We start from the raw sequence: 22,451 nt of genomic DNA on the forward strand, positions 1-22,451 counted from the left end.
GTGAACAGGTTTTCGTAGTCGGCGCAGAATTAAACCGGAGTCAAATAGAATGAAATCTTTTTTTCTTACACTGTATTAACTTATAAAGTGAACAGAATTATTCATAGCAGAGTTAAATTCTGTCATTTTAAATATCAAATGACTAACTTCAGCTTGAGGAAATCAATGTCATAACAAATTGACCATTTTTTTCTGGTTTAATTATTTATTGAATCTAAAAATACAAAAATAAACTCCACAATATTACCCATGATTACAAAATAAAGAGGAAAAAAAAACATTTATACAGTTTATGCTTTGTTGCACTCAACAAAGCATGTTCACAGTATTATTTTATAAACAACACCATTTTAGAGCTCACAAGAAAATTTATTGTTGCCTGCAACATCACTACTCCAGCTCCACATTTCAAAAGTTTGATAGAAAACAAGGTTTTTTACAACCACAAAGAGTCTATAAAATCATCAATCTCTCCCTCCAAAACAAACTGACGTCAATTCAAAATCCAGGTGTCGTCTCTTCTTTGGCCCATACCAATGAACAATAACAGCAAGCCAGTGACATCAGGCAGTGGTCTATCTTCCAGCGGAGTGGGCTGACATTAGCTTTCATGCACTCTGAGAGGCTGCGGACTACACCGGTACTTTCATTTTTTTCCACAGGGACATTTTCCAGTGACAGACTAATAAGACTATTGAAAACCATGCCTCTGAATAGCATTTGCAATGAGAACACAACATAGCAGTGTCACCAGCAAGGTGCCACCACACACCGGTACCGCCAAAGACCAGTCGCCCACCGGGAGCTCCAGACTGATGTGCCTCTGGTCCTGGGAAGGGAGAGCACAAAGGCAGGGTTAAGAAAACTTCCCCCACTGAATATGGGGACGAACAATTACATTTTTTAACTTTAACAATAATTCCCCCAAAGGTGATAATTTATCAATTGCAAGTGGTGCTAATGAAAAATTGTGCTTACTCAGTTCTTAACTTGTCTGAAGGACAGAGTTAAAATAGCATACACATAAACTCCCAAATAAATTTACAGAAGACTGGACGAAAAACAAAAATCATACCGATAATCTTATTATGACATTTGATTTGGCTATTAATAAGGTATAATGGTTAGGAAACTGGTCTATTAACTGAAGGTTGTGGGATTATAACTGAGGTATTGCCACTGTACTCTTAGGCATGGTATTTAATCAGGATTATTTCAGGAAAAATATCCAGCGGTACAAATGAATTGTTTATTTGAAACTATGTTTAAAATAACTATTTGAACTATGTATTAGAATGTCTGCTACAGTAAGTGCTGCAATGTAATGCATCAGGATTGGCTCTATGTGTTGAGTCATTAAGCATGTTATTTAAATCATTGCATTCTTCTCCTTTATAATCTTCCAACAGTACAGCCCATAAGTATTTGTACAATGATACATATTTTTTCTTTTGGGTTTGTACTCCAGCACATTGGAAATGAAACAGTGAATATGAGGTTAAAGTGCAAACTTTCGACTTTAATTTGAGGGCATTTACATCCATCTTGGGTGCACCTCGAAGGAATTACAGCTCTTTTTATACATAGTTCCCCAATTGTAAAGTACCATGTAACTGGATAATTAGCTGCTGCAGTTGTTTCTTCACCAATTATGTGTTGTTGCATCATTGGTTCATGCAAAAGAAAGCTAACAAAAGGTCAAGAGTTGATTCTATGAGTTGCATTTGGATTCCTACTATTGTCTCTCAACATTAAGATCAAAGAAGTGCCAATGCCAGTAAAGCAGGACAACACGAGGCTGAAAAATCTGAATAAATTGATCAGTGACATAGCCAAAACATCAGGTGTCTCAGAAATAGCTGTTTGATACATGGTAGGACATAGGAATGCACTGGAGAGCTCAGCAATATCAATTAACCTTGTAGCCCACGAAGGATGACAGTGGTGGATGACTGAAGATTACTTTCAATTGTGCAGAAAAACCCATTTTCAACTGTTGAAAAGATCAAGAACACTCTCCAGGATGAAGGCATAGATGTGTCAAAGTATTAAATATGACCATTTTATTTATAATTATGTTAATTTGATTAATTACTTTAAGTCCCTAAATGGGGGAACTATGTATACAAATGGCTGCAGTTCCTACATCTTTCACCCAATAGGGATGTATATACCCACAAATTAAAGCTAACAGTCTGCACTTTAGACTCAAATTTATTGTTTAAAGACCAATGTGCTGGAGTATAGACCCAAAACAACAAAAATTGTCACAGTCCACATACTTTCTCACTGGCCTGCAATACCTGGGGAAGCTGGACCTCCATCCATTTGCACATGCTCATGTTGTGACCACTGCAGGGAGCATCCATAAGGACAGGTGGAGCCACTGCCAAGTGTTGTGCACCTTAAAAAAAAAAGTTACTAATAAAGATCTCAAAATATTGTTTAATAATGTAGTTCCTACACCGTGTGTGTTTAAAATAAATGTTTTTACTGACACCAAAGCAAAATGGCTACATAACAATAAGATTCTTCACTTGCAATCTGGGAAAATATTTACATTTTATGTTCTCTTAAAACAGTATCACTCACAGCCATTGGCTCTCAGGAATAGCCGTGGGGGTTCAATTTCAATCCTTTCCCACCCCTGTCCTGAAGAAGGCCGGTGGTACCGGCCATGGATCGGCAGCACAGCCTGGAGGTGCCCAGGACGTCCCGGGTCACGTTTGGGATATACAAACATGGATAAACCATTGGACTCATAAGCTGGAGCCTCCAGATCAACTTTAGAGTGAAGAAGGGCCTGAGAGTGAAAATAGTTCAACAGAACAACTCAAACATCTCCATTACATTATGCAGCTTAAACATAACATTCAAAGCACCAAATATTGCATTTATAGTTAAAGTTCCAGCTTTGTCTCACCTGACCACAAAACCCCACTTAAATGCTTGCCAAAGTCCATATGGCCTTTGAGAGTGTATTTGAAATACTGCAAAAATCTACTTTATGTCACATCTTTTAAAGTCAGGTATATCCATTTCACTGAGGCACAGGGTACAGTATCTTACAGAATACAGGGCATCTTTTTCACGACCAGAATGAGAAGAATCATGAATGTCCTGAGGAAGATTGTGTGTGCGTTTATGCTTTCATTTATCTACAGCTACCTGTAAACCTGTGTCCTGTTGTAGCGATGCCAGTTGGTATGGATCGACGAACACTCCTCTGGGCAGGTTCTGCACGAGCAAAGCATGCAGCTTTTCCGGAGACTGGCGACCACATTCCATGGTGGTAACAAGTTCTCTAAACACACAGACCAAAGTGTCAAAACACAATAGTCCATTCGCTACTTCGCTACTTCGCTACTAAATAAGCGACAGAAATCAGTACCTGTGGAACCCCATTTTCCAAATATCTCTTGTCACCTTGAGAGATTCCAACCATTCCCCCGACAGGTCGCAATTGTCTTCCTCTACAAAAACGAGATTAAATAGTCACCCTTGTTATTTCAAGTAGTTTGTAAACAGTAACGGGCCCTTTCTTGTTCTTTACCTGTTTTGGCAACCCCGTAGATCTCCACGACTAAGAAGATCGCACACAAAAACACTTTGGTAACCATGTTTAACTCATTTTGTTACATTGTTATAATACTAAAGTAACAATTTTGGATTGTAGGGCAGTCTGGCTGTTTTGGTATAGAGGAAAACCAACACGGAAGCAGATAACAACCGGCGCGCTGGAAGGCTGGCAATTTCACTGCCTGATCAAAATGTACTATGTTACATCGAAAATGGATGGACTTAATTGAAAATGAAAATATACTACACATGTATTAACACTTAATAAAAAACAAAAGTTACAATATTCACGATAATTACGTTTGAGTTACTGTAAATTTTGCAGGCAATATAGAGGTCAAACTTATAACCCATAGCAACACAAGCCCTGAAGATGCGGATGCTCCATCTGCGCAAAAGGGAAAAAGACCAGACAGTTGTCACTGGTGAGTTAATAACTGACAATATCACTGACTCCATCGAAACTATTGTCTTGAAACAGTTGTACAAAAAGCGATCTGAATAAATGGAAGCGATGTGAGCAAAATAAGCTTAACTCTGTTCTTGAATCTGTCATTCAATAACGGTAAGCTTATTCTTTGTTTCAGCTATTGTTACAAATGTCTACTCGCTGTATGTTAGTTATTGGCTAACGTTGGCTGTCTAGTTTGCTGGCGCTTTCAGCGTCTACGTAGAAATGTATGATGTTGATGTAACTTATCCTAGTTATTAAAATCTAATTATAGGTCTGCGTTTGCAACTAACCTAGCGAAGTATTGCTGTTGGTTTCCTGCCATATACAGGGTTTCAGATACTGGCAAGCTAAAGACAAGTTAGCTTTTCTAGCTGACGTTATAATATGTATTTAGCAGGTAATTGTTAGAGGTAGTTCCTTTGTTTTCAACAAGTAGTTTCATGTTGTAACGTACACGTTAATGATAAAATGTCAAACAGAACATGTAAAAACGTTGTGCAGTGTCACCTAGTGGGAGTTAACGTTAAGTGCAGAATATAAGGTTTAACATTCTTTTACGATTTTTAAAAAACGAACGTCATATACCTCTCTTTCTTTCTACAAACAAGAAATGACGGGAGCTGAACTGTAGAAATGGAATATGTGGCTAAACGGTGCGGAGTGAAGTTTGACCCACCTTCCATTGTATTGGTCTACGAAGATGGCAAAACCAAGAAGATGCGCCAAAGAATCATGCCAGTGAGGAACTTCTCAAAATTTTCAGGTCAGAAATGCCTAACTTTGCAACACACCGAATTTAACAACTATTTTAATTTATTTAACATTTTCATTGTTCCATATCCATAGTACATATTTACTATGATTTCCATTTACTTAATGCCTGAAGCCTTTCCCAGGGGCAAGGAAATTAATAACCTATAGGGATGGAAAATGACACTTTCAAAGGCAAAAAATCCTTAATATTCCTTAACTGTGGGGTGATTCTATTCTGAAGATGTCAGTGGCATTATGCCAAGTTATTTATTTGCTTGGCAAGTGTCATTTTCCTGGACAACGTACCCATCTTAAATCTATACAGTTATTAATTTACAGATTATTTATAGGAGTGATTCCAATTTTGTAGCAGTTTAAGGGCACAATAGTTGTGGCCACCAGGAACTTTCCTGTTACATGTCCCATACTGGAAACACTATGTGTCATGCTGTTCTGAACAGATGCACACTTCTCTCTGTTTCAGCTCACTCTCAGTTTCAATTTTTTATTAGCTAGATAAGTATATTTGTGTTCCCAAATCACACACACACACACACACACAGATATACACACACACATACAAACAACCCCCCCCCCCCTACACACACACACACACACACACACACGCATGCACAGACATATACACATGCACACACATACACACGTGCACACACATACACACATACACACGTGCACACACATACACACGCATACACGCACATGCAAACATACAGACACTCACACACACACACACATATGCACACACTCATATATACACACACATACAAACACCCCCCCCCACCCACACACCAACACACACTCACACGCACACACAAAAGCAGAAAGCGCAATGTGAAAGCAGGGCTTCTCAATGCCGTCCCTGTTTCCCGCGCAGACTGCAGCCTGGCAGCGGAGCGGCTGAAGAGCAACGCGCGGCACAGCGCCTACCTGCAGGGCGTGTCCCTGCAGCAGCTGGAGAGGCTGCACGGCGTGCTGCGGGACCGTCTGCGCGGCCACACCCTGGAGCAGAGCCTGGCCGAGCTCCGCCCGGACCCGGACCAAGACCTCAACAAGCTCAGCGACGAGGAGCTGGCCCGCAGGAAGGCCCACATGGACGTGCTCTTTGAGCGCAACCGCAAACGCAAGGACGACCCCGACTTCGTGTACGACCTGGAGGTGGAGTTCCCCGAGGCGGACGACCGCGGGACGTGCAGCTGGGACGAGTCCGAGGACGGCTTTTAGTCTTCTCACCCCAGAGCGCGGTTGCCAGCTTTTTCCCACAGAATGTTGCTAATTCATGCTGAAAAGTCACTATGCCGTTTTCACATGAAAACGTGTATTACATGACAGACATAGATTTTCTTAGTTTCCAAGAAAATAATATTTTATTTTATATATTACAGGTGTATTATTTTTTTTTGTCGCTAGGCTCTTTTTTGAAAGAAAATTCACTAAAGGAGTCTGAAAAGTCGCTAAATCTAGCACGGAAGTTGCCAAGTTGGCAACAGTGCCCCAGACTCGTGAGGTTAATGGCAGCTGCTAATGTACACGGGTGAAATGCAGTCTGGTGAAAAAAGAGTGACTGAGAGACCGTGAGTACAGAGGATGTGTACAAAAACTCAGCAGTGCCCCCGGAGAACCGCTGTTGAAATTGGAGTTTGTTACACATTATTTCCACATTAACCGAGAATCCTAACAAGCACTTCAGTGTACCAACAAATGCTTTTGTAGTGTGCTTAAAGACCAGGGAATGTCGGTCTCTCCTCTTTGCATTCAAAATGAAATGTGATCTTTGGCACAAAAAGCTAATTAGCCGTATTAGAAATGGGAGGGCAATGGTGGCTACAGGTAGAAAGTAGGAGGCAGAGGGGAGCGTTCTGTTCTCTGCTGCGTAAATGGGCCTTTCTCAGAAAAGGCACACAGGCTATTTGGGCGTATAAAAGGGGGGATTTGAAGTATTCACAACAAGTCTTCAGCTTGAGATGGAATTTTTGTAATCTTTGTCCTCTCCCAACTGTTTCACCTACAGATCAGGATAAGGCTGTTGCTATGGGCATTTTAAAGACCACCCTGACAGTTTCAGTTAATGAAAAAAATTGTAGTTCTTTTTTATGGGACAAGGGTACAGCTCCATAAGCAAATGTATATTTATAGTTCCTCTCAGCAGCGTACCTGGCATCCGCTGGTTAAGATTTGTCAGCAGTAATAGCCAGTGCCATTGGCTCTCCTATTGTACCATATGCGCAGAGTGGGAAAATGTGGGATTGGGAATGCGAACGTGGGAATGTACACTGGAATACACAAGGAAGTCAGCTGTAGTGCACTTTTAATAGGTTAAAAAAACACAAATGGTGCTTCTAAACTGTGGATAAAATGTGGAATTATTTTCCAACAATTCAGCAGTGATTATAGTCAACATGTGCAGATATACAATAAAGCTTTCTACCTCTTGGGTTTGCTTGTTTTACAAAGGAAAAGAACCATGTATTCATTCATATGGTAGATGGGAGGAAAAAGGCCACATTCAGCAAGCAGTTTGTACTGCCATGTTGTGCTTCCAGAAGAGGCAAAACAGCACAGATTAAAGTTACAGCATTTATTCACAACCATAGACATAAATATCATGTTTTTATATCATGGGTTCTCAGTTCTCAAGTGCAAGCTCTTCTCTTCCAACTGCCTGTGTAGTAATGTTGATACAGGAAACCGTCCCTTGAGTGCAGGTTGCATGTGCCATAGGAAATAGTCCGAACCGTTAATACAATTAAACGACATTTTTTGAAGCATATTTGGATAATACACATATTTATAATGTAACTGTCTGCATCAGAAACTGCTGTAAATATAAAAGATATATAAATATCCACTGCTCACAGAAAACTGTGTGGGCTGTTCAAAAACACACTAAAACAAGAAATATCAAAAAACCCCAGAAAGTGAGCTATCCCTTTAATTGAAGTTTCATGTGGTACCTTCTCCTAGGTGTGCAAAACACTTTTATTTGGTGGCTTAAGCACACCGCAGTCATGAATATATTTAATTGGGTACTTCACTCTCTGGAGTTTTTTGATTACGTCACTATGGAAGCTGCTTCAGAGTTACTTGAAGCGTATTTGATTACTTGAGAGCGCAAACCTCTGAATGCCCTATAACTGCAATTGTAAAGCCAGCAGGTCTAGAAACTTCTGGAATGCAAAAACTGCCTGGGTCATACAAAAGCATACACTGAAACTGAAAAAAGTGAACTATCTCTTTAAAAGAATGTCTCTGCTACAACTATAGAAAGCTAGTTAGACTGTGTTGTGCAATACAAATTTAAAATAAGTTGCGTTTTGATTGCAAGTTAAATAAACTTAGTAAAGGTCATGATGCATTACAAAACCACTCGAAATAGCTTACAACTAAGCAAACACAGTTTTTGCTTCCTTTAGTGCCCGCTCTAAAACTGAGAAGATTTAAACAAAACATTTTTTACTTTAAGGTAACTAAAAAAAAGTCTTCACCACCCAATTTTATACATATGCAGGCCTCTCCATAAGGGGGGTGGGGGGTGGGAAAGCTTCTCAACAGAGGACAGCAACACCGGCCCATCCTGTGCAGAGGATATGCACGGTGAGTAGGGCCCAGACTCCCTAAAGGGCCCTGTCTTAGCTTATAGCTACAGTTAATAGCAAAAACATTTTATAGTTTTAAGCTAAGAAGACCCCATCCAGCCTATGATCGCAATCTCAACTACCATGCCCCAACCCCCTTCATGAACAAATCTCAAACCCCCTCCCCCTGTATCACCATCGCAATCTCATGGGGAGTAAAGGGGGGGAATAAAATTTTACTGAGGGTCCGTATGTACGTTAATTACTCTTACATTGCAGGAGTGCTTAGAACACTTAAGCAGTTCCTCAAAAAGTGCATCACAGCCTCTGTGCCGCATCTATGTATGCAAAGTATTTCTGATCATTAGCACGGCACTCAAGTGAGGAGGGGAGCCAGGATTTCAAAGCATTTTGGAGTATACACAATATACTCTTAGGACTTGAATTCAGGACTTCAAGCTTGAATATGAAAGCTTTTCATTCCTGTGTTTTAGCAGGGGCGCAAGACTAAGTGATTGTTGCATTTACCCTGCGAGGTAGGTAGTGGTAAAGATCAGATGCGACACTGGGGACCAAACAAAGCTTCCATCGCTGCCATGTGCCTCTTATTAACACTGAATTAAACTAAAAGAAAGTGACTGGTCACAGTAATAGTTCTGTGGTTGAAATGGATTCATCTACAGTATGACTCGACATATACTAAAACCTCCACTAAAACTGGTACATTTCAAGTAAAAGCAAATCAATTAAAAAATAAAACATTTTTCCCTCGCCATGAAACCATGGTGAAATCATATAAGCTTTACATTTTACTGTGCAAACAAAATACATATACATAGAAATATACATAGACAGATTTCCTTCCCCCAAATCTGCTCAATTCTTCTTGTCCTCCACACAGCAAGGACAAAACCTGAAAAGAACAGGTAAAATGTAAAATTAAAGAACTAATATTAATCATAATAATAAACTAGTAGGAAATATTAGCAAAAAACCTTATGAATGCATAATAATAAAAAAACTTAAATATACTTTTCCACCTACCATTTCCCTTTAGGCTTTGTAGAAAGGTTAACACAGCCAAAGTGAAACCACTCTATTGGACACTGTTCCAAAAAAAATAGGAAAGAAAAATACAATATAAGAAAAACTTGAAAACAACTGAAAAGAAATATTTTAATTTCAACATTTAACATAATATTAACTTCATTCATTCTCTGCTATTTAATAATTTTTTTTGTACTAGTTGAATCTGTGTGTGTATGGGGGGAGCAGACACAGAAGTAAAAACATACATCAGGGTTATCGCATCCAATCATTTCTCCGTACGACACTTGATGGCACAAGCAGTAAGTTGGCTCGTTGGGATCGACCGGCATGTCCAACACATCGGATGAATGTGCTGCCAGAACAGAGACTTTCACCTCTGGCCTGCAAAGAGAAGTAAGAGAGGCCAGCGAAGATGGGACATTAATTTGATTCCAATTCATGAACAAATCCAAGCTTCCAACAACCATTATTTTATGAAGATTTTTCATTCACCAACAGGGATGTTACATATTGCATACATTTGTAAGACTCTCAGGTTATCAGATGGGACGGTATTCAATCTGGAAATGCAGACATACTTCCAAACATAAAGGTTAAACCCTGTGAAACCAATTACCCATCTTCCAAAAAGTACAAGCAGTCCTTGGATTGACGAGTTTGAACTCACCCAGAGTGCTTTTTCTAAGAGCGTAGCTTCACCTCAGCTCACCTGTTTTTCAGCTTTTTCTTCCTTGGTGAATCTTCCTCTGACACTTTCCGGCCTCGCCCCTTGGGCCCCTTCTTGTCCTTGATGTCCTCTGCAGAAAGGTCAACAAGCAACTTTGTGGATCATAACGAAGTAACAGGAATAGGACTACTGCGGTTGTCAACACACATCCTGCACTGTCCACCAAGCACACCAAGAGTTACAGTTAATTCACCCAATTTAAGAGCAGTGACACCTTGGTTTCACTGATTCTAGTGGGTAACGTCTATTTCTATAATGGACCCTACTTTAATCCACAAGTGCTCTCTCACCAGCATCTTCATTCAGTATGTTGTAAGAAACCCCTCAGATACACCAAACAGCGGAAGTATCTGAGTGGCGAAGAACGCGTGTAGTCTTACTCAGTGCTACTGGAACGGGATTAATTAAATTATATCTCGATTATCAAACTCCAAAATAGTGTTTTAACCTTTCTTCTGTGCAAACAGTTATGCAAAGAACTGGAGAAGAAACTGCTTTCCACCAGTAGTTTGGCTCTATGTGGATTGCTATTTATCTTGGTAGAGGCGGACGTGCCACTGGCTTATGTAGACTGCATAGATACAATTGTGTATCTTGCTACACAGTAGGTGAGTATAGGTGAGTGACTACAGGGTGCAGATATCCTGAGTTCTATATGTACATAAGGACCTAAAAACTGCTTGGTGTGCAGTGGTAAGAGTCAAAGTGGAATGTCAGGTTATAGTGAATGCAATTTATTGTACAGTATGTTAATAATGGCAATATCCAATGGAGCAAAATGTGTGCATAGTGAGATGGCTATACGCATATGATGTGCAGGAGACGAGTGTTGATGAATCTCCCCAAACCATTGCACTTTTTCTCTGATGTATCCAAAGATTACAGGAAAACCCCAATTCATCAAATAAAGACACAATCATAACAAAACAGTATATCAATGATCCTACTGCACTATCTCAGCAAGCATACCACATTGGGTTAACCTTTCTAGCTGAGACACCAATTTGTTCCCCATGACATCGGCTTTCCAACAATACCAAATATGATTACACTGTATTACGGAGAGCCTGAGGTTTACATAATGCTGATCCAGTAGGATGTTTAGCAACTGAGCGCTGTCTCTTTACCACACCCTGCTGACTGCCTGTCAGCATAGTAAACAGCCTGTTTTCCTTTGGGGGTCTGATAAGGAGCACACTTCTGTAAACCGCCCTACAACGCTGTGTTTTTCTCCACATGACATACTTGGAAAACTACTGCTCTTCACTTGGTAACAACCATTCCATCCCATAATTTTCAGTAGTTCAGTTGCAGTGTGCAATTCTCTAATGACCACATGACCACATTATGTGAAGTTAATAGCCTTTACTTTGCTTTAATGACCTGCACCTGCATTGGATGTGTACATTAGTACATTTTCTTGCAGCATGCCCACATTACCATAATAACTCTGCTGTCCTTTCACTAAATTTAGGACTGGTCATAAGCTGTAGTTACGGAGAATTATTAGAGTAATCTAGCATTTTTTGTAGTGAAGTTCTATGAGTTCTAAGTAAATTCTAAGCCAGGGCCGTCAAACCCCATTCCTGGAGATCTACCATCCTGTAGGTTTTCATTTCAAACCTAATTTGGCACGCCTGATTCTACAACTTAGCAGCTCAACGAGATCTCTAGCCGCTGAATGAGGTGTGCTTTGTTAGCATTTGAGTGAAAACCTACAGGACGTAATATCACCAGGGAACAGGGTTGGGTGGCCCTGCTCTACGTGATCACAGGAGGGGACTGCTCAGTCCAGGGAAGGACTGATTCACTCAGAGTGAGACGTGTCAAAAGCGTAATCATGCCTCTTACTCTTCAGTGCCCTCCCATCGGGGCTCTCTTCAGTGCTCACTGCCAGCTTCTCCTTCAGCTCCTTCTCGAAGCGAGCCAGGTCAGCATCCAGCCTGCAAATATGCTTGTCCACCTGGGAGGACAATCCAGAGGGACAGTCTGGAACACATACTAAATTTGAAGCAAACAATCTTGGCGCCATTACGGATGCGGATTTTAGCTTCCAACGTCCAATTAAAAGAGTAACAAAAGTGGTCTTTCCCATCTTTAGAACCCGTACGCATCTGTAGGACTGGCAGTGTACTGTAACGGTTAGGAAAGTAAGCCTGTAATGCCAAGGTTGTGGGTTTCATTCCCAGGTGGGGCGCAGCTGTTGTAGCCTTAAGCAAGGTGCTTGACCTCAGCTGCCTCAGCAAATATTCAGCTGTATAAATGGGTTGCATGTAAAAATGTAACCTGCATAAGTCATTCTGGATATGAGTGCCTACCAAATTAAAACATCTATTAATTTATTTATATTTTAACTAAGCAAAAGTCCCCCATTGAAGAGGAAGGTGTGCTGCACAGGCCATTAGACCAGCTGCCTGATGTTCTGAATTTCTGGACTGCCAATGCTCTCATACCCTAGATCAAGGTATTTTGTATCACTTCCTTCAGTATTGCCCCAGGGGAACAAGCTAATGAAAAAATATCCCAGCAAGTAGGAAAACGGGTACTTAACCATTTCGTATGTTTTCATGGCGAGCTGCACTTTGTCAGTGCTGTATTCTTTGCATTTGCTGTAGGCGGACTGGAGCTTCTGCAGGTGCTCCACTCTCTGCTCTGAGGCCAGATTCTTCACGTTCGTGATGTACTCTGCCGCCAGCTTATCAATTTCTCCCTTCTTTTCTACAGAGACATTAAAACAGAACCCACTGTAAGCTTGTGCAGCTCCAAAAGTCTTTTTTTTCTTTTGGCTTAATTATTATCACTTCTGCCTTGGCTTAAGTGAAATCAATATTGAGATATTCACTGTTTTATCTGTGAGGCTTTTTTCTAACAAGCTAATTGAGCTTTTAAGATAGAGCTCCATTCAATTTTAATCAGAGCCTTGACACTGCCTATGCGTTCTCTATTGCTATTTTTAAGGAAGCCAAACTTTTTTTATCCTTAGGTGACCTAGAGATGCACAACTGTGTCTCATCTGTTTAACAATTAATAAGAACAGTTATTATTCTATCAAAAGGAAACATATACAAACATTATATAACATATTCCGTTTCTGTAAAGGTAAGAAAACATGATTACCGAAATTCCGCAAAATTCCCACTGATTTTACAGCACTAGAGACCAAAGAGTCCTTATCGATTCAGGAATAATGTTTGCAGCTCTTTTTATGAGAAATATGTCATTCATACTGAACCTTACCTTCAGCCCTATTGTCCAACTCACGCATCAGAGTGAAGTTTCTCTGGAGTTCGCAGGGAAGATTTTCAATACCTGTGGTAAAACCAGGGCTCAAAATCAACTTCTTAATGCAGTAGTTGTCACTGGTGGTCCCAACTTAAAAAAAGGCACCAGAAAAAATTTAGAAGTACCAATAATTAAATTCTTTAGGGAAGTGCCCAAGTCACTGTTGTCATCACGTGATCCCTGTAAGCGCATACAGAACCTGTCAATTTTTTCTTTGCACCACTAATTGACTTTAGACAAATTTAACAGATTGATTTTAGATTGATCAAACTGATTTAGACTAATCTAAGTGATTGATTATAGATGGCAAAACATGAGTGCTAATGCCAAAGGGTGCATGGCTGTGTAGTTGTCATTTCACAACTGGCCAAAGAGACGCAGGGCATTGAGATGTTGTATAAACGAATGGCAAATCTGAAATAACACACTCTGAAATAACTCCTGTAATTCCCACTGACTTCATGGCATGCAAAGCTATCGCTCACAACATGAAACGTACCGAATTAAGAAAAACTAGCAGTTCGTTACATTTTTGGGATTGCAGTTGGCACGAAAACCAGCATACACAGGGATCCCCAGGAAAGACTTTGAGAACCACTGCCGCAGGCATACTTTACTGGCTCCCCAATCATCTTTGTCCCCTTCCCTTAGCTCTGAGCCATGTCTCCGTAATCACGTCATAACCTCAATTATTTATCACAGAATTATTTCTAATAGTATCAATCCCCTTCTCCCAGCTCCATCCATCCCTAATAAAAAAATGTTAAATAACTTGATTTTATTCGTGTTATTCTTACAAGTATTCATATGTGTAGCCTTTACAGTTTCCATCCGGGCAGTCTCTACCACCTAACACTAACGACTGATTAACCTTCCTGCCCTCTCAGTCTCAAATGATACTGTGTTAACGTAAACACTTGCCTCGATTCTTATGCTTTGCAAATGGACACCTTAACCTTTGCAATAGTAACCTCATCAGTTCAACAACATATTAGATTGCTTAGCGGTATTTTTAAATGATGTGAAGACAAGAAGTTTTGAAAATACTTTCCAAGAATAATGTAAACTCTTCTAATAATACTTGGCACTGAGTTCGAATCGATTGTTGCCTGGTAAAATGCGGCGACATGACAGGAAACATGAAGCACGCAGTGACCAAACAATGTGATGACGCACTTAAAAATCAAACATCCCGCCTCCTTCAGAACCTGGCTCCCTTAGCAAACGAGTTTGCTGCCTCTTCTTTTAACCAGCTACAATAAGCCACATTTTATGAGAAAAATCGTTACTCGCCTAAAATAAAAACAGAGAGGGGTGCCAGTGCCACACCCCCTGTCAGTGGATCTGGTAATAATTGCAGCAGTTCTAATGAAAAATGTTCGCTGATCAGTGCTTATGGTTGGTATGCTTGCCGCTACCACAGTTGCAGACAGCTAGCTGGTTGCCTAACTAACTTTTCTCATGACACAGCTAAATGAAGATACGGGACAGATACATTTATTTCCGAAAAACTAAAATCTATTCAACGACATTCCAATGGGATCCGTTCGTTATTTTTGTTTTTCTTTTTAATGCACAATCGCAACGCTACCTCAGTCCCAGAATACCTTTCAGAGAGCGAAAGTGCATTTCCTTTTCTCATTTTCATACTTGGGAAGTTATGTAGCCTGTCAAACTTATCTATTACCATTAGCTCGCTAACGTAACCGTTGTACAAGTTAGAATAGCCTACTTCTGTAACTTACTGTCTAGGTAATGTTCCAGGTATATTGCTGTCGCCATCTTTACAGGATCCACGAGTAGTACTAGTACTAGGATAATAATTTTTCTTCAACCCAAAAAGCGACATGCTTTAATTATTCATGACTTATTCCACTTTCATTGGCTCAAACGGGAGTGAATACGATATGTAAGTTCTGATTGGACAAAAAGAAGGCACGGCCTTCACTCTACGGATTTAACTGGCCGAGTAGTAACAAAATCTCCGAAGACTCACTAGCTGATTTTGTATGCTTTTATGGCTTATAATGCACAATTGCAAATATTCTTAAACTACAATATATGTAAATAACCTCAATTTAAGTGTCGCATTTAATTTCAAAGCTAAGCAGTTTTTAATAAGGTATTTATCTTATCATGTAAAAGTAACGGAAATAGTAACGCATTAATAGGTTAAATGGTTAAATACCATTTAAAATGGTATTTCTCGGGAAATATTTTATACGAATGTCATTTTAATTGTGATTCTATTGTTAGTCACTTTGGATGAGATCGTCAGTTAAATTAATTTAGCGGCATACAATATGTTTTTCCATGTTTTTTCTGGCGGTTCAATGACTTTTCTTAAATCCTTCAAAATATATCGAAAATATAATTTCACGACAGATATACGGTACAATTTTTTGTTGTGTGGGAAATACAACATTTCCCAGCATTCAAGTTTAGCTGTCACCTGACGCGCTGTCATTCTCTGTAAACAAGCCGCTAGTTTTCCTGGCAATCGCATTCGTACAGAGCTAACGGGAGCGGATTCATCGCACATTCAAAGGTATTTCCTTGCGACGCAATTTATCTTATCCCTTTGCAACTTACTATTCAATGCTTATATTTCATGTTAACATATGTTGCTGAATACATTTAGTAGCTAACTTCCATTTTTATTCTTATCTTTATTATCAACTAGAGCAGTCTTGCTAACTTTAGCTAGCTACCGCTAGTATATAATCCGAGTAGCTAACCAAGCTAACGTTGTCGTGCTGTGGCTATTCATTACTAGTAGTTCGTTATTTATATTGCTGGGTAGCTAGCTTAGCCTTCTAGGCATAGCAAAATAAAAATGTGGCCACTGTGATGGGAATGCTCAAGACTAAGTTATTCTAATGACAGTTCGTCCACTGTGCAAAGTAACCAACATAACGTTAGCTAGCTGAATCGTACAGCAATCATACCACTCAGCGGCTACGGTGTTCGAGTCGACAGCGAAAATAACGATAACATACATTTATGCCATTTTGTCGAAATTAAGTTGAACGCGAAAATCCACCCTTTGTGTTTTTTCAGTGTAATTGCCTACACATTGTTAGAAACGCAATTTATGTAACTTTTCTTTCGCATACAAAATAGTATGATTAACACAACAATAATATTTACTCGCGTTAATTGGTGGGTACTCTTTCCAGCACGTATCCTGTCAATTTCATAATTTTATTTTTAGAAACAACGCTTTGGTGTGAGAGGCCATTCTTATATGCCCTCGAAACTAGGCATGATCTGTTGAGCCACGTGATACTGATGCAATCTACCATCCCCGGCAGTTACTTTTTTTTTTTTTTCCCCCTTATCTAGTGACATTTCTGCAAGGATGGCATATGTGAAAAGTGGATGGCTTCTAAGACAGAGTGAGTGTAAATATTATTTGTGAATATTTTTACTTGATCTGTGCTTTACTCGGGAACCTAGGAGGGGGGCAGGGGGGGCATTGCACATTTATATGGAATTGTGATTTTAATATTTCTACTGTAAGATATTCATCTGAATCCTTCCTTGAATCAGGCACCATTCTGCGACGCTGGAAGAAGAACTGGTTTGATCTGTGGTCTGATGGTCGCTTGATTTTTTATGATGACCAATATCGGCAGGACATGGAGGACCAAATACACATGAAGGTTGACTGTATCAATGTCCGCACTGGGCCTGCGTGCAGAGGTAGAAAGTCACTGGCAATGATTTCTGTACTTTTTTCATTTTCTGTATCTTTTAAAAAACTATGTAAATCTGTCAGGCCACAGTCACTCAATCACTCAATGCATGCATGAACACACACACACACACACACACACACAAAAGTATACACTGTGCTAAGACTGTGTGTTGGTTTGTGTAACAGAAGCTGTGATTGAATCGTATGTGCAGAACAATGTGATTCAGTGACAGCTTCTGAAACATACACACACGGGCACACACAAGGATACATACACATTGTATGTAGGCCTATATAGAGTACTAACACAGTGTGTGTGTGTTTGTTTTTGTGTGTCTCTGGAAAGTAAAAAGGACTCCCTCTCTTCCCTGTCTGTTAATGTGTTTCCACAGATCTTACCCCACCAGAGGGTAAAGGACGGGATTCCCTACTGCAGATCGTGTGCAGAGACGGAAGGGTCATCAGCATCTGCGCAGACGGTGCAGACGATGCCTTGTGAGTTCATTAAGTGTTCAAGAGATCTTCTAATCAGTTCAGGCATGTTTCTACGGAATATTAAAGCGTTCTGGTCGATGCATGGTGACTTACGAGTATTCATTTATCGTAACTGTTGTCTTTTCACTTTGTGATCGCAAATTACGTCTATATAATCACTGCAGCTGTCAAAATAAAAATACACCCTCTGCACCAGCTCACATAGGAATTTACAAGTAAAGCACTTGAGTATGACCTGGCAGAAAGAACCAATCAGCAGAGAGAATAGACAATAGACTGCAAGACTGCAAATGAAACTAAAATCCTGCCCTGCTTCCTGGGTGTCATTACAATACCCTTGCCCTAGAAAGTGACTCTGGAGAGTAAACATGCAAAGGAGTGCCCTGTGTTTGCAGTGGTGGAGCAACTCGCTGTTCTTTTCTTTGTTTCAGGGCATGGTCAATGGCCCTGCAGGATGCCAGAATGAATTCGGTGAGCAAATATATTCGCTTATTTGGAGGAGGGATGCATTTTTCCATGTTTTCTAAAGTATTACTGTCCCTGTGCAATACATGTCACAATATAATAGTTATACACGAAGAGCTAAAGAAATACTTATGGTACCAAGCATATTTTTTATTCAAATGAGGTCTGAAATCCTGATCTAAAGGCTTTCCACCACAGGATAACTAGGTACTGGTCCTTTGAAGACAATGTTGCTAACATAGGTAGCATGGCATTTTGCATTTAATCAATTGGTGGTGTGACTGTTTTGTGGGCTGAATTTGTTAAGAAATAAAATCAAGTGGTGCATTTCAATTCTGATATTATGACTTGTATGGCAGTAACTTGAATTATCTGAACTGTGGAAGATATATTGTTGGATGTGTGAGACATTGGTCTTTCAGAAATTCTTAGGATTAACTTAATACCTCCTCAAAACTGAGATTTTAACTTTGTATGGGCTGTCCCAAGTTTTCAGGAGAAAATCTCAGCTGTGCCAGAGATTGAGGAACGTAATGGCAAATCATTTCTTTCCATACTGAAGGTTCTGTTCTGTTCTGACCAGTGAGTGCACCTTTTTGGAAACCTGTACCAGATAATGGACTGGAGATAATGGAGACTGATGTGTCATTGTCAGTCTGTTGGCCTTGCTTTTGTTTGAGCCCTGCTGAACCAGCTACGTCTGCTTCTCTTTTCTTCCTAAGGTGCTCACCGAACCTCAGATTGGTTTCTCTGAGGAGGTGGTGGCCTCAGCCCCTCCCCCGTACACCGAGTTTGTTCCCGCTTACCAGGTGATGTCCAAAAACACAGTGGGGCTTTGGAAAATGCAGACAAGGTCTTTCCCAGAATTCCTTTATAACGCATCTCACCCGACCCTCCTGACCCTCTGCAGGTGTATGACCAGGGCCACCATGGTGCCTATGGCCCGCCTCCTCCTCCTCCTCCTGGAACACAGGTGGTTTACGGCTCTGATGGACAGCCTTACGCCGTGGCGTACCCCTATCAGTACCAAGGTAAACAGAGTATTTTGCTACTCTTTGGTTATACAGCATAATGAACTACAACAGTGTACTTTGTGAACTTTTCAAAGTATTTATTTTCCTGGCAGAGACCCTTGCCCAGATCAGCTTAGCAAGTTAGATTTTGTGCATTTTAAATTTATGTAGCAGGGTAGTTCTTGCTAAGTGCCTGACCTAAGCCTGAAGCCTGTAACTAACTAGTTACCAGTCCAACTATGACAAATCATCATATATGCTATCGTTGTATTATTAAAAAAACATTCTGAAACTGATTTTAAAATTTCGTTCATATGTATTTTAGATTTCAGTGACAAGGTGTATACATTTCTGTGTTGTTTGGACATTTTTATAATTCTGCATGTGGAAGCTCAAACTGTCATTGCCTGGATTTTTTTCCAGACACCTTGCTAATATAGATTTTTACCGTCCCCTTGTTAGCATTTGCCAGCAGATAATACAAACGTCTGATTTGCCTTTCAGGCAGTTACCCTCCTCGAGGAGTGAATCATGTGATCATTCAGGAACGTCGCCATGACAACGGGGGCGACATGGCACTAGGCATGCTCACTGGAGCTGTAACGGGCATGGCACTGGGCTCCCTTTTCTCTGTGTTTTAGTGTCTCTATGGCAACCCTACCCCCCTTAAACACAGCTCACACGTAACCTTCTCACACTACTGCTCTAATGTGGCGGAAACCAACTACTTCCTGGTAGCGAGGCTGGTATACGTTAGCTGCTCCACTCCACATGTCTGTGATGTTCCAGTGAAGTGCTCCATTGCCCTTTACCAAGGCCTTTAAATGTATGAACGCTCTAGCATTTCCTGTCCAGTAGCCTGTGACTCATTTCTACTTAATGACTATGAGAAAAGAGAATTTGCCTGGTTATTAATGATTCTGTAGTGAGGAAAATAATATGTAAAATAGCTTAAACACGTTGGTTCCTCTCAGCACTGTAGCTCTTATTGGAGTACTTAAAGTAACATAACAGAACTACTGGCAGATAATGATAAGCAGGGTGTTCAAAAATAGAAGTGCAATTCCAGCAAAAGGTTTATCGCTCAGACTGTACTAGCTAATTTCTTTCTTGTGGCTGTTTGTCATCTTACTGCTGATCCAGATGATAATGTCTGAGATTTCAACCCAGGTTTTAAAAAATCATTCCATGTACTTGCTTTTGAGCTATGTATACTGCCTGTAGAAGGTCTTAAATTATTATTATTTTTATTTATTTTGATTTCAGTTACTGTTATTACTGCATCTGTTTGTACACTCCTTCCCAGCTGTGGTTGTGATTCTTTAAGTAGGAGAGAAATTCGATGTTCTGCATTATGTACTATTTATTAATATTAGAGTTGTCATGAATAAAATAATGTAATCTGGAGTTGTTAATGGAGATAAATAGGACTTAAAAGCTCTGTGCATTGGTGCAGTTCTGCGCAAAAGAAAATCATGTTACATACAGTGTGGTAGTTTACTGTATTTTAAGATTTTACGCAAAAAAAAACGTTCTCTCACTTTATTCAAGACATCAGTTGCAGTAGTGTCTTTTTTGTTGAAATGCATTTTCTTGTTCATTCTAGCGGCAGCTATCAAAAAGTAGCATTTGATCAGCTAAAGTTGCTAGGAGATGATGGGGAAAAAACATTGGTTCTTTGATATAGGTTGTGCAGTGTAAAGTGCATTGCAGGTGATAAATATTTGTGGTTTTCTTAAATGCCTCAAGCCATTAATGTTCACCTAAAACATACTGTACACAAAAAATGTGCATATGTATTTATTGAGTTGTATACCTTTTCTTCATGTGTTTTTGTTGTCTGGGGAATTACGTTGTGTGCTTAAATAAGGCAGGGCTACAGCTATTAGACGGGGTTATTTTCTACACTTTCTAATGACGCTTGGTAAGTCTAGAGGGCTAAACTAATAATATGCTTTACGCTACTGCTGTGTTCTGGCCAAAATCTATATTTTAATAAAGTTAATAAATCCACTGCTTGCTACCACAATTCACAAGAATGTAGCTGAAAAAAATGTAATATGTAACCTATTGCACATTTACCTCTCACTGTTGGCAAAAAGTGACATCTGTCTAGAAGAGCGACTACTTTGAATGCTGCCAGATAAACCTGTTATATAAAAATAATTTCCTGAGATGTTGTGGCCTTCCCTTTAACCTGGCATGATTCTGTTCTAAAACGGAACAGACCACGGTTAATGATTTGCTTTACCTGCTGTGTAACATGCATAGTCAGTGCCTTAACAGGGCATTGGATAATATTCTGGACATCTCGTGTGGAACCGTAAAGATTGTGAGGACTGGTCTGCTTTGCCCTTTCCTACTCTGGTCTAATGCGTGCCCTGTGCATCTGGTAGATTGCATGTTGTATCTGATGTCACCGTGGATAAAGAAGGGAGATGGTTATATAGGGTCTGCATTATTCCACCCTTGGAACACCCATCTGTTTTGTACTCAAGAGGATGAAAGGGAAGCTTTTCTAGAGATTTTCTGCTGTGATGTAATGTTACAAAGGAGGGGATGTTCAGTCCAGCCTTTTCATTTATAAGTGAAGCTTTTCTGTCTTTGAAAATCTTTTCTTTTCCCCTCGGTCTTTAAAATGTTCTAAAATTCTACTCTTATTTGACATTAAAGCATTTAAAAAGAACTCATGACTGTGACATTTTCTTTTATTGGTGCAGTTAGAAATCCCCCAGAACCTGCTCATCAGCTTTTTCATGTAATGCTACCCCCCAGATTATGTGTGTGTGTGTATATATAGGTGTGAGTAGGTGTGCGTGGGTGTGTGTAGATGTGTCCATGTGTTTGTGTATGTTTGCGTGTGTGTATGTGCGTGTGTATTTAGTGTGTGTGTGTGTGTACGTGTTTGGGTGTATAGCATGTGTGTGTAGGTGTGTGGGTGTGTATTTAGTGTGTGTGTGTGTGTAGATGTGTGTTTGTGTTTGTATGTGTGTGGGTGTGTGTGTGTATTTAGCGTGTGTGTACGTGTGTGGGTGTGTATTTAGCGTGTATGTGTGTGTGTGTGTGTGTTTTATTAGCATCATTAACATGCACTTTCTCCCCCAGGCTGGCAGTGCTGGTGGATAGAGGGCTGGGGAAGTAGTGGAGAGGGGTTTATTATGGCTCCCCAGTCAGGGAAATTAATCATTTCAAAATTTTCACGTCAATTCAAAATTGCATCTAGGGCATGGAAATGTTACTCTAAAGCAAAGTTCCATTTTCATTTCCTAGATGTGATTTTGAGATAAATCTCTCTTCTTGCCTGCTGATGTCAACAGTCTTAAGTCTTTGTCCTCTAATG

General features: G+C 40.0%; 4 protein-coding genes across 6 annotated transcripts; 2 read left to right on the plus strand and 2 right to left on the minus strand.

Moving 5' to 3' along the window:
* Positions 1-357: 357 nt before the first annotated feature.
* Positions 358-3,740, minus strand: pigx (phosphatidylinositol glycan anchor biosynthesis, class X). Of its 2 annotated transcripts, none has more exons than XM_035412723.1 (6): positions 3,554-3,740; positions 3,392-3,473; positions 3,169-3,304; positions 2,593-2,803; positions 2,304-2,404; positions 358-829 (listed from the first exon to the last, which is right to left on the minus strand). In XM_035412723.1, exons 1-6 carry the CDS (start codon positions 3,618-3,620, stop codon positions 692-694), a joined length of 735 nt encoding a protein of 244 aa, XP_035268614.1. In that variant the 5' UTR covers positions 3,621-3,740; the 3' UTR covers positions 358-691. The 2 variants fall into 2 exon arrangements, with proteins under 2 accessions (XP_035268614.1, XP_035268613.1); XM_035412722.1 differs by having other exon boundaries at positions 2,283-2,404.
* A 158-nt stretch (positions 3,741-3,898) lies between these two features.
* cep19 (centrosomal protein 19) lies at positions 3,899-7,239 on the plus strand. Of its 2 annotated transcripts, none has more exons than XM_035413759.1 (3): positions 3,899-4,004; positions 4,642-4,796; positions 5,682-7,239. In XM_035413759.1, exons 2-3 carry the CDS (start codon positions 4,667-4,669, stop codon positions 6,026-6,028), a joined length of 477 nt encoding a protein of 158 aa, XP_035269650.1. In that variant the 5' UTR covers positions 3,899-4,004; positions 4,642-4,666; the 3' UTR covers positions 6,029-7,239. The 2 variants fall into 2 exon arrangements, with proteins under 2 accessions (XP_035269650.1, XP_035269651.1); XM_035413760.1 differs by having other exon boundaries at positions 4,004-4,144.
* A 128-nt stretch (positions 7,240-7,367) lies between these two features.
* Positions 7,368-15,322, minus strand: ing5a (inhibitor of growth family, member 5a). Its single transcript, XM_035413756.1, has 8 exons — positions 15,184-15,322; positions 13,394-13,465; positions 12,708-12,874; positions 12,008-12,119; positions 10,139-10,226; positions 9,675-9,810; positions 9,424-9,485; positions 7,368-9,292 (listed from the first exon to the last, which is right to left on the minus strand). Exons 1-8 carry the CDS (start codon positions 15,218-15,220, stop codon positions 9,256-9,258), a joined length of 711 nt encoding a protein of 236 aa, XP_035269647.1. The 5' UTR covers positions 15,221-15,322; the 3' UTR covers positions 7,368-9,255.
* A 521-nt stretch (positions 15,323-15,843) lies between these two features.
* plekhb2 (pleckstrin homology domain containing, family B (evectins) member 2) lies at positions 15,844-21,797 on the plus strand. Its single transcript, XM_035413757.1, has 8 exons — positions 15,844-15,986; positions 16,784-16,836; positions 16,991-17,143; positions 17,531-17,633; positions 18,065-18,104; positions 18,821-18,907; positions 19,009-19,129; positions 19,616-21,797. The coding sequence occupies exons 2-8, from the start codon at positions 16,800-16,802 to the stop codon at positions 19,750-19,752; spliced, it is 678 nt and encodes a 225-aa protein (XP_035269648.1). The 5' UTR covers positions 15,844-15,986; positions 16,784-16,799; the 3' UTR covers positions 19,753-21,797.
* Positions 21,798-22,451: the final 654 nt, after the last annotated feature.

The sequence above is a fragment of the Anguilla anguilla genome, chromosome 4 (assembly GCF_013347855.1).
Source record: "Anguilla anguilla isolate fAngAng1 chromosome 4, fAngAng1.pri, whole genome shotgun sequence".
Classification (NCBI taxonomy): domain Eukaryota; kingdom Metazoa; phylum Chordata; class Actinopteri; order Anguilliformes; family Anguillidae; genus Anguilla; species Anguilla anguilla.

Excerpts from the sequence above, each read along its gene's own strand:
- pigx (XM_035412722.1), bottom strand. The coding sequence starts at position 3,620 with ATGGTTACCAAAGTGTTTTTGTGTGCGATCTTCTTAGTCGTGGAGATC. Across the intron at positions 2,804-3,168 it reads AACAGGACACAGGTTTACAG|GCCCTTCTTCACTCTAAAGT; the intron begins GTAGCTGTAGAT and ends TTTCACTCTCAG. Across the intron at positions 830-2,282 it reads TATTGCAGGCCAGTGAGAAA|GACCAGAGGCACATCAGTCT; the intron begins GTATGTGGACTG and ends CTCCCTTCCCAG.
- cep19 (XM_035413759.1), top strand. The coding sequence starts at position 4,667 with ATGGAATATGTGGCTAAACGGTGCGGAGTGAAGTTTGACCCACCTTCC. Across the intron at positions 4,797-5,681 it reads GAACTTCTCAAAATTTTCAG|ACTGCAGCCTGGCAGCGGAG; the intron begins GTCAGAAATGCC and ends TTTCCCGCGCAG.
- ing5a (XM_035413756.1), bottom strand. The coding sequence starts at position 15,220 with ATGGCGACAGCAATATACCTGGAACATTACCTAGACA. Across the intron at positions 12,875-13,393 it reads GTTGGACAATAGGGCTGAAG|AAAAGAAGGGAGAAATTGAT; the intron begins GTAAGGTTCAGT and ends ATGTCTCTGTAG. Across the intron at positions 9,486-9,674 it reads TTGGATGCGATAACCCTGAT|TGTCCAATAGAGTGGTTTCA; the intron begins GTATGTTTTTAC and ends TTTTTGGAACAG.
- plekhb2 (XM_035413757.1), top strand. The coding sequence starts at position 16,800 with ATGGCATATGTGAAAAGTGGATGGCTTCTAAGACAGA. Across the intron at positions 17,634-18,064 it reads GACGGTGCAGACGATGCCTT|GGCATGGTCAATGGCCCTGC; the intron begins GTGAGTTCATTA and ends TCTTTGTTTCAG. Across the intron at positions 19,130-19,615 it reads GTACCCCTATCAGTACCAAG|GCAGTTACCCTCCTCGAGGA; the intron begins GTAAACAGAGTA and ends TTTGCCTTTCAG.